This window comes from Microcaecilia unicolor, chromosome 6, assembly GCF_901765095.1.
Source record: "Microcaecilia unicolor chromosome 6, aMicUni1.1, whole genome shotgun sequence".
In the NCBI taxonomy this organism is placed as follows: Eukaryota; Metazoa; Chordata; class Amphibia; order Gymnophiona; family Siphonopidae; genus Microcaecilia; species Microcaecilia unicolor.
The window spans coordinates 41,490,672-41,509,725 of NC_044036.1; the positions used below are offsets into that span (position 1 = coordinate 41,490,672).

The window sequence follows — 19,054 nt, forward strand, 5'->3', positions numbered from 1 at the left end:
AGGTTCTAGAGTCTGTGATGCAGGGTTCCTGAAGGAGCCTTGGTGCATGACTTCTAACTTCATAAACATTGTTGCACTGACCAAATTAGGAACAGAGGAGGATCTGTTAAAATCAGAGATAAATCCTTGGGTAGCTGTGACTGAAAACTGACAGTGTTAGAATCCTAGCCTGAAAGGAGAAAGGAAGACTACTGAGTCACAAAAGTAAACAAGTATTATTACTGTTGTTACAAAGTGTGGTAAGATGTGAAAGGAGCCTAGATGTTGAAATAAAAATGTGGGACTTGCAATAACCAAAGAGGAAAATGCAGTGCCTGGAATGAACTAGCAGCAGAAGTGGTAGACAAATAGATATAGAAGACCATGATAGGCAAATAAGAAGCTGGCCAGATGACATAGTGGCAGTATGGGAACTTATCTACTTATCTATCCAAGGTGGTGGAAATCCAGAAAGAAAGACAGTTGCAAACTGGACATATCAGTTGATCCTTATCTGTCATCATGTATTATGTATGTTAGGTCATGATGAGCTGTGGAGTCAGATAATGTTATAATTCCCCCCTCCCCTCCCTTTTCAGGTACCTATATTCAAATCTAGGTTGCATTCCAAGAGCAGACTAAGTTTTAAACAATGGTACCACCATTCCTTTTTCTATGTATTAGATATATTCACTCATGCTTCAGTATGTATTATTCTAGTTAATGCATTGGGATATAGGATTTTGTGGTTTAATCTTTTTGCTCGGATGCTCCCATATACTGTCATATAGCTGAAATAACACAATAAAATACCTATTGTAATCCAGAAAAACCTCTGACTAGATAATTTCAGTACATTTCTCATTCCCATATACTGCAGTTAATGTTTTTCAAAACTCCTCATAGTTCAAAATGTAAATAAATATGAAAGGTACACATCCAACTGATGCCTACATACAAGAGAAATTGTGTGTATGTTGAGGTGGGGGGGGGGGGGGGAGGTGATTCCAGTTTCTCATCCCAACATCTCTCATGCACATTTGTTGAAATCACAAAAGTAGTGTGAGTTTCAACGTAATTAATGTCTTCTTAGTAAAAACAATGGATTGGAATAGTATCAAGTGTCTCAGCCAAAACTAACAAATGCGTTAATAAGTTGTATTGGAAACCTGCTCAGCAGCGTCCTATGGTTGATTCTTTGCTGTCCTGTTGATGTCCCACAGTAGGTTTCACCAAGGAAAAAAATGAAGTAAAAAGTTGCTCTGCACTTGACAGTTGCTTATATGATTCATATTTTCAGAACTCTTTTATGTGAAGGGTATACTCGATGTAACCTTTTGGCCTAACCAACCAAAGCATTGACACGGCTGAAAGTCTTGTATGTGGGTAAATAACACTGTCGTGCAGAATCATTCTCTCTTAGAAAGTAAGAAATTTTGCCGTAGTTTATCAACAGTAAACTTCATTTTATCCTCTTCTGGTTGTACACAGACTGCTGTGTTGCAAAATCTAGAAATGTTTCTCTCACTTTGTGTTGCTCTTTTTTTTTTTTTTTAGCTATTTTATCATCTTTTAAATGCGTTTAGTTTTTTTTTATTTTGATGTACATAGGCATGCTTTTACATTGAATACAAAAGAGGTCAACAAAATAGTAAGACAAGCCCAACCTCGTAGGGACTGTCATATAAGAACAGGATACATGCAAATCATCAACTCTCTATTTACAATTATAGGTCACATTTTAAATAAATCGAAGATAAATTAAAGTGTACCACTCTGAAAACTAAAGGAGTCGGTATTCATTCTGCAGTGTTTTTTGAAAAGCTGACCACTGTGAGCAAGTTTGGAACCGCCAGCATAGGCGGTCGGTGGCCCGACTGTTTGGGGAGGTTAAAGGGGGCAGGGTTAGGGGTGGGGCCAGGGGTGGAGCTTAAATCCATAATTGTCTGATAACACGCAGAAAAAATAAATAAAAATAAAAGTCACAATACCTTTTATTAAATTTAGATATTAGATATGTATCATATGTCAAAGAATAAAGTGATTGCTCAAAGCATATTCTAACCACAATCGCTGAACTGCAAAACAATATGCACAACTTTGTCCAAAAACACACTCAGAACCTTACTGTACCATAAATATTACACTGGGCAGACCTAATACACCAATATACCACCCATATGGAAAATGCAGACCGTCAACAATATGAAACAAGGGATCATATCATCACAATTCTCATGCAGAGCCACAAAACACCCTAATTCATGTTTAATGTGGGATAAAATGCCATAAATAAGTAAATAAATATAAACTTTTAATGTTGAGCACCTGATTCTCAAAGTGGACATATTCCAAACACTATAATGAAAATAAAATGATCTTTACTACCTTTTTTTCTGGTCATGCTGGCCCAGTATCCGTTCTGCTGCTATCTGTCCTCAGTGCAGGTCAGGAAGTCATCCTCATTAAATATCTCCCTGGCAACCCAGGACACCTCCAGCCAACTCCCCCTGCTTTCCCAGCAGTAAGGTAAACAAACCATAAACCAATTTCTACAACTGCTAGAGGGCTTTCACTGCAGCTCCTGCTGTGAGGATGGAGGTAAATCAACAATTTAATCCCCTCAGAGCAGCTGGACTCCACAGTTGATCCATTCTGCTGCAGCAGGGGGGAGGCTAAGCCTCTTATACCGGGCACCTATGACCACCAGGCAAAATCCATATGCCACTGCTGATTATCTTGTGCAAAAGTGGCTGCCAGAAGTTATCCAGATCCATGTAGTGTTCACTACTGGTACCCAGGTAGCTAACCAGGCAAGTTAGGACAGTTTTTTGTCCGGCACAGGGAGCCTTCTGGGCATTGGCACTGTATATCAGTGGTGCTTAGATAACACCCAGCTCCACTCCTGGACTACCCAGCACTAACCAGAGAGTTCCACTATGGTCTGTGCTAATATTCAGTGGCATTCTCTGGTTAAGTGCTGCAGAATATAACAGACCGGTCAGCGTGATTTAGGTGGATAGGAGACTTCCTACCCAGTTAAATCATACTGAACCCAAAGTGCATATGCACTGTAGCATATAGAAAAAGGTCTACTGTGAAATTTCTTCAAAGTTCCAAACACATCAAAAGGTCATAGAAAGAAAAAACATGATCTCTTAACTGTCTTTCTTCAATAAAATTCTAACCGTAAAGGAAAGAAATGAGGGTTTAATGAGTATTGTGAGACTGTTGTGCCCCTTCCTATCTGTGATCTATGCTGAGCCCTGGCTCAGTGAAAGCAGTTACACTGTCTGCTGATTCCCAGCATGATTCTAGAAGATATCTGTTACTATAGGATGTTCTTCCCCAACCCTTCCAAAAATGGGAAACACTTTTTGTTGTTGAAAAGTTACCATCTCGTTTGAGGAAATGTAATTTTATATCCTCACATGGAATCATTCAACCTAACCAGCTTCTACTAACCTGGGTTAAAATACTGCTTTATATATTAAGTACATCCCAGCATTATCAGTGATGTGGTATTTTTCCCCTTGTCTTTTTCAAAGGATACACCCTTATGCATCCATCTCTTACCAGACCTTACTTGCTGTCAGAGCCACCCCTCCACACCGACATCATTCATTATGAGAACATTCCTAGGTTTGAACTGGTTCGGCAGAACATCTTAAGGTAAGATGTAATGGAGTAAAGTTCTGTTTTTTGCTTTGTTTTGTTTTGGTGTTTTTTCTAAGTAGCATTACCACCTTGACATGTGAGCTTGCCTGTTTATCTTTATTGCTTTAGGTTTCTAAAAAAAATAAAACTATACAAAGCTTGTTTTCTGCATAACCGTATCAAAACGTGACCAATTAAAAAAAATTGGAATTCATGAATAAATTTGCAATAAGCCTTCTGCAAATGTTCAGTATGGCCTCCATTGGCACCAGTGCTTGGAGTCGTTTTGTCCACTAATCAACCACAGTATCAATGACACCTTGACTCAAGTTGGCCCACAGCTCAGCCAGACACTGCTTAAGGTTGTCAGTGTCACAAATTGACCTTTCATAAACATGCTGCTGCATAAGACCCCAAATCCTGTAATCAACTGGGTTTTCAGGTCTAGACTGCTAGGAGGCCACAAGTCTGGTGAAATAAATCTGAAGTCATTCTCTGCAGCAGCTAGATGGTTTTCAGGAGCACAATGAGCAGGTGCACTGTCTTGCTGAAACACACAAACATTGCCAGTAATACACAGAATGGCCGGTAGCAGTTGCTGTGATAGTAAATCTTCGCAATACTACTTGTCATTAATCTTTACACCTGGGTGGAAGAAAATGTCCATACATCCCATTTTGGACACTCCAACTGAGACTATGACTGATTTGTTGAATATCAAGCGAGTTTACAGAAGATGATCAGCAGCAATGTCTTGCTTTTTCACTGCAGTCTGTGTAAAGTCAGCCATTTTGAGTGGTGGTAGGTGGCTCAACCGTGAAAATTTTCTTATCTGTAAAGCAAATGAAATCAACAGCATGTGAGGGGAACTTGGTAAAGGAGTTGCTTGGACCGTGTCATACAAGCAATGAAGTTGTTCTTGGTTAGCTGCTGTTCTTGCCTTCACTTAAGACACCGCAGGTCAAGATCATCGTAAATGATTTGAAACACTGTTGACTGAGAAATGCATGCTGCTCAACTAATTTGACAAATGGACTTGTGAGTTTTAGGTGTATCCTATTCACTCAGCACAAGTTCTTCATAGATTAGTTCTTCACCTCCCCCACTACCCTCTTTGGACACACTGTTTGCCCAGTTAACTCTTTCCGCTATCTTAGACTGTCAATTTACCTTCTCTCACCAGATCTCAGGTTTATGCAAAACAGGTTTCTTTATACTTTGTCAATTCCGTTCAGTGAGAAGGTACTTTGATTACAATACTTTCTACTCCCTTATACTCTTTTTGCTCGTCACCAGATTAGATTACTGCAATATAGCTTATCTTGGTTGTTCTCAGTCAAACTTCAGGAGACTGCATACTCTTCAAAACACCACTGTCAAATTGTTATATCATGCCTGGAAGTATATGATCACGTCTTCCCACTCTTTATCAAATGTCATTGGCTTCTTGTTGACAAACAGATTATCTTTGACTTTCACATCAGCCTTTAAAGCCTTCAGATTAGGATGAGTTCTGTATTTATCGAGTCTCACCATTCCTTATTCCCTAATGTGCCTCCTTCGCTTAATCAATGACCACCATCTATGCCTCCCTAGCCCCCGCTTTGCCCAACTGAAATCTGCTCAGCACCAGGCTTTTTTCTTTGCAGCACCTTCTCTTTGGAACTCCATGCCACTCCCCATCTGTGCTGAACTTTAAAGAAGTTTAAAGCCACTTTAAAAGCTTGGTTGTTTTGTCAAGTGTTTGACTCTACGTAAGATTTCACCACACTCTGCCACCACTGTTCTTACAATGTCTCTTACCTCAGTCCAACTCTTCCTTTAACCCCTCCCCCCTCTTGCTTTTTCCCTCATTTCCCTTCTTTGATTGTCTTCTCTTGTTTTGGCTCTGTTTGAACCTTTTCTGTCACTGTAGTTCTTTTCTGACTTGGCTTTGTTTTTAGATTATGCACCACTGTGATCTTCAAGTTAGCTAATGGTGATGAAACAAATCTACTACTACTACTATTAAACATTTCTATAGCGCTACAAATCTGAATAAAGTATGTAGGTACCAAACACAAAATGTCCCACACTTCCAAAGTAACAGGTACATAAGTATGGCCATACTGGGACAGACCAAAGTTCCATCAAGCCCAACATCCTGTTTCAAACTGTGGCCAATCCAGGTCATAAATACCTGGCAAGATCCCCAAAAAGTACAAAACATTTTATACTGCTTATCCCAGAAATAGTGGATTTTCCCCAAGTCCATTTAATAATGGTCTATGGACTTTTCCTTTAGGAAACCATCCAAACCTTTTTAAAACTCCGCTAAGCTAACTGCCTTTACCACATTCTCTGGCAACAAATTCCAGAGTTTAATTGCACATTGAGTGAAGAAAATTTTCTCCGATTTGTTTTACATTTACTAATTGTAGCTTCATCACATGCCCCCTAGTCCTAGAATTTTTGGAAAGCGTAAACAGACGCTTCACTTCTACCCGTTGAACTCCACTCATTATTTTATAGACCTCTATCATATTGCCCCTCAGCCGCCTTTTCTCCAAGCTGAAGAGCCCTAGCCACTTTAGCCTTTCCTCATAGGGAAGTTGTCCCATTCCCTTTATCATTTTCGTCGCCCTTCTCTGTACCTTTTCTAATTCCACTATATCTTTTTTGAGATGCAGCGACCAGAATTGAACACAATATTCGAGGTGCCGTCACACCATGGAGCGTTACAAAGGCATTGTAACGCCCTCAATTTTGTTTTCCATTCCTTTCCTAATAATACCTAACATTCTATTTGCTTTCTTAGCTGCAGCAGCACACTGAGCAGAAGGTTTCAACGTATCATCACCAATGACACCTAGATCCCTTTCTTGGTCTGTGACTCCTAACGTGGAACCTTGAATGATGTAGCTATAATTCGGGTTCCTCTTTCCCACATGCATCACTTTGCAGTTGCTCACATTAAACGTCATCTGCCATTTAGACGCCCAGTCTCCCAGTCTTGTAAGGTCCTCTTGTAATTTTTCACAATCCTCCCACGATTTAAAGACTTTGAATAACTTTGTGTCATCAGCAAATTTAATTACCTCACTAGTTACTCCCATCTCTAGGTCATTTATAAATATGTTAAAAAGCAGCGTTCCCAGCACAGACCCCTGGGGAACCCCACTAACTACCCTTCTCCATTGAGAATACTGACCAATTAACCCTACTCTCTGTTTTCTATCTTTTAACCAGTCTTTAATCCACAATAGGACACTACCTCCTATCCCATGACTCTCCAATTTCCTCTGGAGTCTTTCATGAGGTACTTTGTCAAACGCCTTCTGAAAATCCAGATACACAATATCAACTGGCTCACCACATGTTTGTTCACTCCTTCAAAGAAATATAATAGATTGGTGAGACAAGATTTCCCTTCACTAAATCCATGTCGATTTTGTCTCATTAATCCATGCTTTTGAATATGCTCTGTAAGTTTGCTCTTTATAATAGTCTCTACCATTTTGCCCGGCACCGACATAAGACATACCGGTCTATAATTTCCCGGATCTCCTCTGGAACCTTTTTGTAAAAATCGGCGTTACATTGGCCACCCTCCAATCTTCTGCTACCACGCTCGATTTTAAGGTAGAACTTGTTCAGTGCAGCCCGCTGGTGAAAGCAATCTCAATGCAAAAAAAAACAAACTTAGTTCCCAACATTCCCTGGCTGCTTGCACTTAAAATCTGAACCAGATGAAAACAGCTTTTAATTTAGAAAAGCCCACCTCTGGTTCTTCCCTGGTCATTGTGCAACTTCCAGCAATCCAGTCTTAGTATTCTCAACTCCCAACTCCCAGGGTTAGGGAAAAAACCTGTCGTATTTATTCAGCATGCTGGGGACCAAGGTCTTTCTCCCAGCTAGCCCCAGAGCTTCAGTCCTGCCTTCTTGTCCTCGCGGACCCAGACAGTAGCTGAGAAATCCTGCAGGCTCAGAAACTGACCTGTTCCCCCAGCTGGCCCATGCTCTCTCTTCTCAGACCCAAATGGTCACTGAGAGACCCGCCCTAGCAGTGGCGTAGCTATGTGGGGCCATGGGGGCCTGGACCCCCTCAAAGTTGCTCTGTGCCCCTGGTTTTGCTGGTGGGGTCCCCCCACCGCATTGCCTGTCCTTCTCTTCCCCCTCATGTCTTGCACGCTCCTTTTAGTGAAATCTCAGTTTCACTAAAAGAGGCATACAGGACGTGAGGGGGAGGAAAGGGCAGGCAATGTGGTGGCGCTGGAGAAGGCTTCAGCTGGCAGGGGTTGGGGACCCCTGCCAGCCAAGGTTCATAAGTACATAAGCACCGCCACACTGGGAAAAGACCAAAGGTCCATCAAGCCCAGCACTCTCTCCGACAGCGGCCAATCCAGGCCCGAAGAACCTGGCAAAAACCCAAAATTCAATAATGATCAATGGACTTTTTCTTCAGGAATCTGTCCAGACCCCCCTTAAACTCAGCAAGGCCAGCCGCCGTCACTACCTTCTCTGGCAATGAGTTCCAGAGTCTAACTACGCACTGAGTAAAGAAAAACTTTCTCCGATTTGTTTTAAACCTACCACATTCTAGTTTCATCTTGTGTCCCCTGGTTCTATTATTGTTAGAAAGTGTAAACAAATGCTTCACATCTGTCCTCTGTACCCCACTCATTATTTTGTAGACCTCTATCATATCACCCCTCAGCTGCCTTTTCTCCAGGCTAAAGAGTCCTAGCCGTCTTAACCTCTCCTCATAGGGTAGTTGTCCCATCCCTTTTATCATTTTTGTCGCCCTTCTCTGCACCTTCTCCAATTCCTTTATATCTTTTTTTAGATGAGGCGACCAGAACTGCGCACAGTACTCCAGGTGCAGTCGCACCATGGAGCGATATAACGGCATTATAACATCCTCATGCTTGTTTTCCATCCCTTTTCTAATAATACTCAACATTCTGTTCGCCTTCTTAGCCGCCGCAGCACATTGAGCTGAAGATTTCAATGTCCTATCAACGATGACTCCCAGATCCCTTTCTTGGTCCGTAACTCCTAAAGCGGAACCTTGCATGACATAGCTGTAATTAGGGTTCTTCTTTCCCACATGCATCACTTTGCACTTGTCAACGTTGAACTTCATCTGCAATTTGGACGCCCAATCTCCCAGTACCATGAGGTATTTGCTGCAGCAGTGGGTGGGGAGCAGCAGGGAGGCAGACCAAAATTGCCCTGCACCTTGGGCTCTTGCCCCTTCCCAACGCGAGGTCTGGCTACGCCCTTGCACCCTAGTGAGGTGCCTAGGGCTCAACAAATGCACACAAATTACCGAGTAACAATACAAGGCTGACTAGCTACTTGAAGGTTGTCCATTCCTTCTTCCAGGTTATTTACCCCCTTCTTACTAGAGAATTTGTTTAGCTGGGTCCCAGTGCAGTCTGTTCCTCATGGTTCTTTCTCCTGCTGTCTCTTTCTTCTGGCAGTTCTATTCGGCTGCACTGAAAGCTGGAAACAGTCAAACTCTGGGGCAGAGCATATAGTACTGATGCTCCCAGAGAAACAGACTGGGGATTCCCTGCCCCTGAAGTTCCTGGAGATCCACCCAAGCTCTTTTGAAGAGACTGCTCAGGGACTGGGCATCTTTCTTCCCCCTCACCATGGTAACCAAAATCTGGTGCTGAGTGAAACAAGGACTTTGGAAGGCAGTTTCCTGCTACAAGTAAGGCCATCTGTAAAGGAATCTAAGGGTTTCTCAGTATGCCCGAGGCTTTCCTTGTCACATACTTTATAGAATACGCTTAGATATTTGTGCACATAAATTCTAATTTATGCCATTTAGTGTCAGTAATTGCTCCTTAAGTTCAGTTATCGGTGCTGATTGGCTAATTAAGTTGCAAGCGCAACTCAAGTCGCACTATATAGAATCCAGGGGATTATGTATATTCAGCACAGCTGTCTATTTAGCAAGTAATGTTGACTATATTTAGTGATCAATGACCGGTACCAGTTCCATAGATAGCAAAGATATTCAGCCACTATCTGTATAGCTGTGTAGTTTAATTTAGATAAGCCTTTTTGCTGTCCATTGCTGCATGGATAGTGGCTGAATATTACTGTTTATCCATAGAGTTCGATGGAAGACTTGCAGTCTGCCTCAGCACTAACTTGATAGTACTGGAGTGGTCTGTAACAATTTTCAGCACTATCTGGATAGTGCTGCTGAAAATTTATGCCTAGGGCACTTATAGCAGATGCAGCTATTTTTGTATATTGGACTAATTCCAATGTTAGGTTAATAATGATGGGAATAGCAAATTAAAAGGAGAAGTGTTCAGAAACATCACTTACTAAACACTTGCTCAAGTTTAAACTGAAAATCTGTTAAAACAAAGTGAAGAATTAAAAGCAGAATCTGAATGTTTTCCCTTATAGGTGCTGGCCAATTAACTACAATGTTGTTTGGTATAGTACTGTTGCTTTTTTGAAAAAATGATAGAGAAATGAAGGGAGCAAGATTAACCTATTTTACTGAGAACAGCAAACTCATTTCTTGTATGAAACCTAGAAAGTTTTCAGAGTTAAAAGGATTTTTCCTGAGTTGTAAGTAAATAAAAAAAAGACATTGGGATCATAGGCAAGAGGGCAAGGGATGGAGATAACTAGAAGAAGAGCAGGTCTCCCATAGGCAGACATGGTGAGCCAACAGGTTCTTTTTCTACTGAAAACTGTTGTTATAGAGAAATAAAATAGTAAATGCTTGGGTTGTTCTTGTTTGTGATTGTTCCTGGATCAAGAAGTGCATGTAGAGGATTTCACACTGTCTGGAGCAAACAGCCATTGACAATGAAAGGGTAACCCTGCAGGGATTCTTTCAGCTCTGTCACTGTGGTGCCCTTATAACTTTCTCATTGTAGACCTCAGTTCAAAGGGGCCTTTTGTAAGACGACAAGGTGCAAGGGATTGAAGTGGAAGTAGGTGAATAAGGTTTCTAGTTAGTATTATCTCAGTACTATAGATTTTATCAAACTTACTAATGCTCACGACTTAGGTCATACATGTACTTCGCTGCAGAAAGTCTGAAGCCAGATTGACATGAATCTTACCAGTTTCATTTTTTGCCAGTTATTGAGTTGAATGTAGAATGTTTGCTCTATATTTTTTTTTCCAAACAAGGGATGTTAGATAACTTTAACTTTAAAAAAGGAGACTATGGTAAAATGAGAAGAACAGTGAAAAAAAAAACTTAGAAGAGCGGCTGCGAGGGTCAAAAATTTACATCAGGTGTGGATGCTGTTCAAAAACACCATCCTGGAAGCCCAGACCAAATATGTTCAAAAAAGGAAGACGGAAAACCAAACAACAGCATGGTTAGAAAGTGAGGTGAAGGAAGCTATTAGAGCTAAAAGAAAATACTTCAGAAAATGGAAGAAGGAACCGACTGAAAATAATAAGAAACAGCATAAGGAATGTCAAGTCAAATGCAAAGCGCTGATAAGGAATGCTAAGAAGGACTTCAAAAAAAAGATTGTGTTGGAGGCAAAAACACATAGTAACAATTTTTTTAGGTATATTAAAAGCAGGAAGCTGGCAAAAGAATCGGTTGGACCGCTAGATGACCGAGGGGTAAAAGGGGCGATCAGGGAAGATAAAGCCGTAATGGAGCAAATAAATGAATTCTTTGCTTCGGTCTTCACCGAGGAAGATTTGGGTGAGATACCGGTGCCAGAAATGGTATTTGAAGCTGGCGAGTTGGAGAAACTGAATGAATTCTCTATAAACCTGGAGGATGTAATGGAGCAGTTCTACAAACTGAAGAGTAGCAAGTCTCCTGTACCAGATGGTATTCATCCCAGAGTACTGATAGAACTGAAAAATGAAGTTACGGAGCTATTGTTAGTAATATGTAATTTATCCTTAAAATCGAGCATGGTACCGGAAGATTGGAGGGTGGCCAATGTAACGCTAATTTAAAAAAAAAAAAGGTTCCAGAGGAGATCCAGGAAATTATAGACCGGAGGGTCTGACGTCGGTGCCGGGCAAAATGGTAGAGACTATTTAAAGGACAAAATTACAGAGCATATTCAAAAGCATGGATTAATGAGACAAAGTCAACATGGATTTAGTGAAGGGAAATCTTGCCTCACCAATCTACTACATTTCTTTGAAGAGGTGAACAAACGTGGATAAAGGTGAACCGGTTGGTTTTGTGTATCTGGATTTTCAGAAGGCATTTGACAAAGTGCCTCATGAAAGACTCCAGAGGAAATTGAAGAGTCATGGGGTAGGAGGTAGTGTTCTATTGTGGATTAAAAACTGGTTAAAAGAAAACAGAGAGTAGGGTTAAATGGTCAGTATTCTCAATGGAGAAGGGTAGTTAGTGGGGTTCCCCAGGGGTCTGTGCTGGGACCACTGCTTTTTAAAATGGGAGTAACTAGTGAGGTAATTAAATTTGCTGATGACACAAAGTTATTCAAAGTCGTTAAATTGAGGGAGGATTGTGAAAAATTACAAGAGGACTTTACGAGACTGGGAGACTGGGCGTCTAAATGGCAAATGACGTTGAATGTGAGCAAGTGCAAAGTGATGCATGAGGGAAAGAGGAACCCGAATTATACCTACGTCATGCAAGGTTCCACGTTAGGAGTCACCGACCAAGAAAGGGATCTAGGTGTCATAGTTGATGATACGTTGAAACCTTCTGCTCAGTGTGCTACTACTGTCTTTTGCATTGAGTGTCACATGTATGATTATCTCCCAGTTGGTGAGATGTCATGTGTGTGTGTGCCCGATGCAAACAGCTCCTAGCTCTCAGAGAACGTGTCCGTTCTCTTGAGGCCAGAGCAGCAGACTCGGGGCTGAGGGAGACAGAGAGGTACATAAAGGGGACCTACAGGGATATTGTAGAGAAGTCCCACCTCCAGTCTGCTATCCCCTGTGCTACCTTGGAGGAGGGAAGTCTCCTAGAAGGAGAGCATCACCCTGGTGAAGTAGGAAGTACTCCTGTAGCCAGGACCTGCCCACCAGGGGATGTACTATCCTCTCGCACCGAGGATATGTCTCCAAATGCTGACCGGGAGGGAAAGGTGTTAGGACAGCTGTTGTAGTTGGTGATTCGATCAGTAGGCATATAGATAGCTGGGTGGCTGGTGGACATGAGGATCGCCTGGTGACTTGCCTACCTGTTGCGAAGGTGGCGGACCTCACGCGTCACCTAGATAGGATTTTAGGTAGTTCTGGGGAGGAGCCAGTTGTCTTGGTGCATGTGGTTACCAATGACATAGGAAAATGTGGGAGAGAGGTTCTGGAAGCCAAATTTAGGCTCTTAGGTAGAAAGCTCAAATCCAGATCCTCTAGGGTAGCATTTTCTGAAATGCTACCCGTTCCACGCGCAGGGCCCAAGAGACAGGCAGAGCTGTGAAGCCTCAATGCGTGGATGAGACGATGGTGCAGGAAGGAGGGTATTAGATTTGTTAGGAACTGGGCAACATTCTGGGGATGGGGGAGCCTATTCTGAAAGGATGGGCTCCACCTTAACCAGAGTGGGACTAGGCTGCTGACGTCGGCATTTAAAAAGGAGATAGAGCAGCTTTTAAACTAGAAACGGGGGGAAGGCCGACAGTCGCTCAAAAGCGCATGGTTCAGGATAAGGTATCTTTCAAAGATATCACCAAAACAGGGAAGATAGGGTATCCTGATAGTGAGGTTGCAAAAGAGACCGCAGTAGATCAGGTGTCCTTAAATAAAAATCAGACAAAAGATTTTAAACTAATGCTGTCAAGTAAGTACTAAGCATCATGTAAATAGGAACAACAAACATACTTTGAAATGTCTATATGCGAATGCCAGGAGCCTAAGAAATAAGATGGGAGACTTAGAATATATTGCACTAAATGAAAAATTAGATATAATAGGCATCTCTGAGACCTGGTGGAAGGAGGATAACCAGTGGGACACTGTCATACCAGGGTACAAATTATATCGTAGTGATAGGGTGGATTGAATTGGTGGAAGGAGTAGCATTGTATATTAATGAGAGCCTTGAATCAAACAGATTCAAAATTCTGCAGGAAACAAAACACTTCTTGGAATCACTGTGGATTGAAATTCCATGTGTAAAGGGGAAAAGGATAGGAGTAAACTACTGTCCACCTGGCCAGGATGAACAGATAGATGCAGAAATGTTAAAGGAAATTAGGCACGCAAACAAACTGGGCAACACAGTAATAATGGGTGATTTCAATTACCCTGATATTGACTGGGTAAATGTAACATTGGGGCACGCTAGGGAGGTAAAATTTCTTGATGAAATCAAGGACAGCTTTATGGAGCAGCTGGTACAGGAGCCGACGAGAGAAGGAAAAATTCTAGACCTAGTCCTTAGTGGAGCACATGATCTGGTGTGTGAGGTAATGGTGCTGGAGCCGCTTGATAACAGTGATCATAATATGATCGGATTTGATATTAGCTTTGAAGTAAGTATACATAGAAAATCAAATACGTTAGTGTTTAACTTAAAAAAAGGAGACTATGATAAAATGAGAAGAACGGTGAAAAAAAAACTTAGAGGAGTGACTGCGAGGGTCAAAAATTTACATCATTCGTGGATGCAGTTCAAAAACACCATCCTGGAAGCCCAGGCCAAATATATTCCACATATTAAAAAAAGAGGACAGAAGACCAAACGACAGCCGGCGTGGTTAAAAAGTGAGATGAAGGAAGCTATTAGAGCTAAAAGAAAAGCCTTCAGAAAATGGAACCGACTGAAAATAATAAGAAACAGCATAAGGAATGTCAAGTCAAATGCAAAGCGCTGATAAGGAAGGTTAAGAGGGACTTCGAAAAAAAGATTACGTTGTAGTCAAAAACACATAGTAACAATTTTTTTTAGGTATATTAAATGCAGGAAGTCGGCAAAAGAATCGGTTAGACCGCTAGATTACCGAGGAATAAAAGGAGTGATCAGGGAAGACAAAGCTGTTGCGGAGAGATTAAATGAATTCTTTGCTTCGGTCTTCACTGAGGAAGATTTGGGTGAGATACCGGTGCCAGAAATGGTATTCGAAGCTGACGAGTTGGAGAAACTTAATGAATTCTCTGTAAACCTGGAGGATGTAATGGGGCAGTTCTACAAATTGAAGAATAGCAAATCTCCTGGACCGGATGGTATTCATCTCAGAGTACTGATAGAACTGAAAAATGAGCTTGCAGAGCTATTGTTAGTAATATGTAATTTATTCTTAAAATCAAGCATGGTACCGGAAGATAGACGGGTGGCCAATGTAATGGCGATTTTTTAAAAAGGTTACAGAGGATATCTGGAAAATTATAGACCGGTGAGTCTGACGTTGGTGCTGGGGTAAATGGTAGAGACTATTATTAAGAACAAAATTACAGAGCATATTCAAAAGCATGGATTAATGAGACAAAGTCAACATGGATTTAGTGAAGGGAAATCTTGTCTCACCAATCTACATTTCTTTGAAGGGGTGAACAAACATGTGGATAAAGGTGAGCCGGTTGATATGGTGTATCTGGATTTTCAGAAGGCGTTTGACAAAGTACCTCATGAAAGACTCCAGGGGAAATTGGAGAGTCATGGGGTAGGAGGTAATGTTCTATTGTAGATTAAAAACTGGTTAAAAGATAGAAAACAGAGAGTAGGGTTAATTGGTCAGTATTCTCAATGGAGAAGGGTAGTTAGTGGGGTTTCCCAGGGGTCTATGCTGGGGACCGCTGCTTTTTAACATAATTATAAATGACCTAGAGATGGGAGTAACTAGTGAGGTAATTAAATTTGCTGATGACACAAAGTTATTCAAAGTCGTTCTATCGTGGGAGGATTGTGAAAAATTACAAGAGGACCTTACGAGACTGGGAGACAGGGCGTCTAAATGGCAGATGACGTTTAATGTGAGCAAGTGCAAAGTGATGCATGTGGGAAAGAGGAACCCAAATTATAGCTTCGTCATGCAAATTTCCACGTTAGGAGTCACGGACCAAGAAAGGGATCTAGGTGTCGTCGTTGATGATACATTAAAACCTTCTGCTCAGTGTGCTGCTGCTGCGGCTAAGAAAGCAAATAGAATGTTAGGTATTATTAGGAAAGGAATAGAAAACAAAAATGAGGATGTTATAATGCCTTTTTTATAGCTCCATGGTGCGACCGCACCTCGAATATCGTGTTCAATTCTGGTCGCTGCATCTCAAAAAAGATATAGTGGAATTAGAAAAGGTGCAGAGAAGGGCGACGAAAATGATAAAGGGGATGGGACAACTTCCCTATGAGGAAAGGCTAAAGTGGCTAGGGCTCTTCAGCTTGGAGAAAAGGCGGCTGAGGGGAGATATGATAGAGGTCTATAAAATAACAAATGGAGTTGAACGGGTAGATGTGAAGCGTCGGTGTACGCTTTCCAAAAATACTAGGACTAGGGGGCATGCGATGAAGTAAAATTTAAAACGAATCGGAGAAAATTTTCTTCACTCAACATGTAATTAAACTCTGGAATTCGTTGCTAGAGAATGTGGTAAAGGCGGTTAGCTTAATGGAGTTTTAAAAAGGTTTTGGACGGCTTCCTAAAGGAAAAGTCCATAGACCATTATTAAATGAACTTGTGGAAAATCCACTATTTCTGGGATAAGCAGTATAAAATGTTTGTACTTTTTTGGGATCTTGTCAGGTATTTGTGACCTGGATTGGCCACTGTTGGAAACAGGATGCTGAGCTTAAAGGAAGTGTAACATATGGTATTTTACTTTATACGCTTAAGTGAGGGTTCTGCCCATGCGTACACCTACCTGTAAAATAATTAGAAGTGTGTGTAATTACAGGACAGCACTTAAGTGGACTTTTGACATTTAGTTGCACATATGCCAATATTTACATCATTTACGCGTAAGTTTGATGGGTAAATATTAGTACATAAGTAATGCCACACTGGGAAAAGACCAAGGGTCCATCGAGCCCAGCATCCTATCCACGACAGCGGCCAATCCAGGCCAAGGGCACCTGGCAAGCTTCCCAAACGTACAAACATTCTATACATGTTATTCCTGGAATTGTGGATTTTTCCCAAGTCCATTTAGTAGCGGTTTATGGACTTGTCCTTTAGGAAACCATCTAACCCCTTTTTAAACTCTGCCAAGCTAACCGCCTTCACCACGTTCTCCGGCAACGAATTTCAGAGTTAATTATGCATTGGTTGAAGAAACATTTTCTCCAATTTGTTTTAAATTTACTACACTGTAGTTTCATCGCATGCCCCCTAGTCCTAGTATTTTTGGAAAGCGTGAACAGACGCTTCACATCCACCTGTTCCACTCCACTCATTATTTTATATACCTTTATCATGTCTCCCCTCAGCCATATCTTCTCCAAGCTGAAAAGCCCTAGCCTCCTTAGACTTTCTTCATAGAGAAGTCGTCCCATCCCCGCTATCATTTTAGTCGCCCTTCCCTGCACCTTTTCCAGTTCCACTATATCTTTCTTGAGATCCGGCGACCAGATTTGAACACAATACTCAAGGTGCGGTCGCACTATGGAGCGATATAACGGCATTATAACATCCTCACACCTGTTTTCCATACCTTTCTTATAATACCCAACATTCTATTCACTTTCCGAGCCGCAGCAGCACACTGAGCAGAAGGTTTCAGTATATTATCGACAACGACACCCAGATCCCTTTCTTGGTCCGTAACTCCTAACGTGGAACCTTGCATGACGTAGCTATAATTCGGGTTCTTTTTTCCTTCATGCATCACCTTGCACTTGCTCACATTAAACGTCATCTGCCATCTAGCCTCCCAGTCTCGTAAGGTCCTTCTGTAATTTTTCACAATCCTGTCGCGAGTTAACGACTTTGAATAACTTTGTGTCATCAGCAAATGTAATTACCTCGCTAGTTACTCCCATCTCTAAATCATTTATAAATATATTAAAAAGCAGCGGTCCTAGCACAGACCCCTGAGGAACCCCACTAACTACCCTTCTCCATTTTGAATACTGCCCATTTAACCCCACTCTCTGTTTCCTATCCTTCAACCGGTTTTTAATCCACAATAGGACTTTTCCTCCTATCCCATGACCCTCCAATTTCCTCTGTAGCCTTTCATGAGGTACCTTGTCAAACGTCTTTTGAAAATCCAGATACACGATATCAACCGGCTCCCCTTTGTCCACATGTTTGTTTACTCCTTCAAAGAATTGAAGTAAATTGGTCAGGCAAGATTTCCCCACACAAAAGCCGTGCTAAGTCAGTCTCAGTAATCCATGTCCTCAGATGTGCTCTGTAATTTTGTTTTTAATAATAGCCTCTACCATTTTGCCCGTACCGACGTCAGACTCACCGGTCTATAATTTCCCGGATCTCCCCTGGAACCTTTTTTAAAAATAGGTGTTACATTGGCCACCCTCCAATCTTCTGGTACCACACTCGATTTTAAGGATAAATTGTATATCACTAGCAGTTGCTCCGCAAGCTCATTTTTCAGTTCTTTCAGTACTCTAGGATGAATACCATCCGGACCAGGAGATTTGCTACTCTTCAGTTTGCCGAACTGCCCCATTACGTCCTCCAGGTTTACTGTAAAGTCAGTAAGCTTCTCAAGGCCTTCCATGATATCACCAGGACAGCAAGAGAAAGAACCGTGCGACCAAAGGAAAAAAGGCCAGGCGCAAATGTTCCACATTGCCAGGCTAAGAGGCAATAAGACTAGTTAACCAAGAATTTTTTTCTTCTATTATAATAATTTATTCTACAAGTAAAATAGGTGAGTACTGGTACCAGTGAAGGAGGCACTAATTGCTCCCAGACCCCATCATAGTGGTGTTCAGGCCAAAACTTTATCCACTGCTGGAGAAAATAGTGTGCAGCAGAGTCATATTGGGGTGTTCTGTCCATCTATCCTAATCTGGCTTTCACACAATAACATGACACACATTCCTCTTGACATGCAGATTTTTAAAAAATAAGTAATATGTCTAACTTCATTTGTTTCCATTATAGCCTCCCTTTGGGCAGTCAGATTATTACAGTTCCGGTAAATTCTTCACTCTCCTGGCATGTGAACAAACTGAGAGAGACAGGAAAGGAAGCCTACAATGTTAGCTATGCCTGGAAAATGGTAAGTGATAGTGAAATCTCTGTCTTTTGGCCTTTTAAAATTATAATTTCTAAACTACAACTTGAACATTCTCCATTTGCGAAAGAATTTCAGAATAACATTACTCCCTTTCTACAGCATGGTATTTCCTTCCTTTATTTGTGTTGTTTGTGGAGATTTTTTTGCTCTGTTTTCATTCTAGCAGAGAATATTCCGTGATTTGTTAATTAAAAGGGAGCAGAGAAAGAGAATTGAAAAGTTTCAGGGGAGAACAAATTATGGGAAGAACACATAAAGAACACATATTCTGAGAAACACTTATCTAAAGCTAAAC

General features: G+C 41.4%; 1 protein-coding gene across 2 annotated transcripts in view; it reads left to right on the forward strand.

Annotated features, from left to right (window-relative positions):
• CACHD1 (cache domain containing 1) overlaps nt 1-19,054 on the forward strand; it is a 534,201-nt gene that overhangs the window by 399,209 nt on the left and 115,938 nt on the right. For both annotated transcript variants that reach the window (XM_030205962.1, XM_030205963.1), the window contains exons 11-12: nt 3,528-3,651; nt 18,624-18,741. In XM_030205962.1, coding sequence (XP_030061822.1) covers nt 3,528-3,651; nt 18,624-18,741 — 242 coding nt within the window. The remainder of the gene's footprint in view (nt 1-3,527; nt 3,652-18,623; nt 18,742-19,054) is intronic.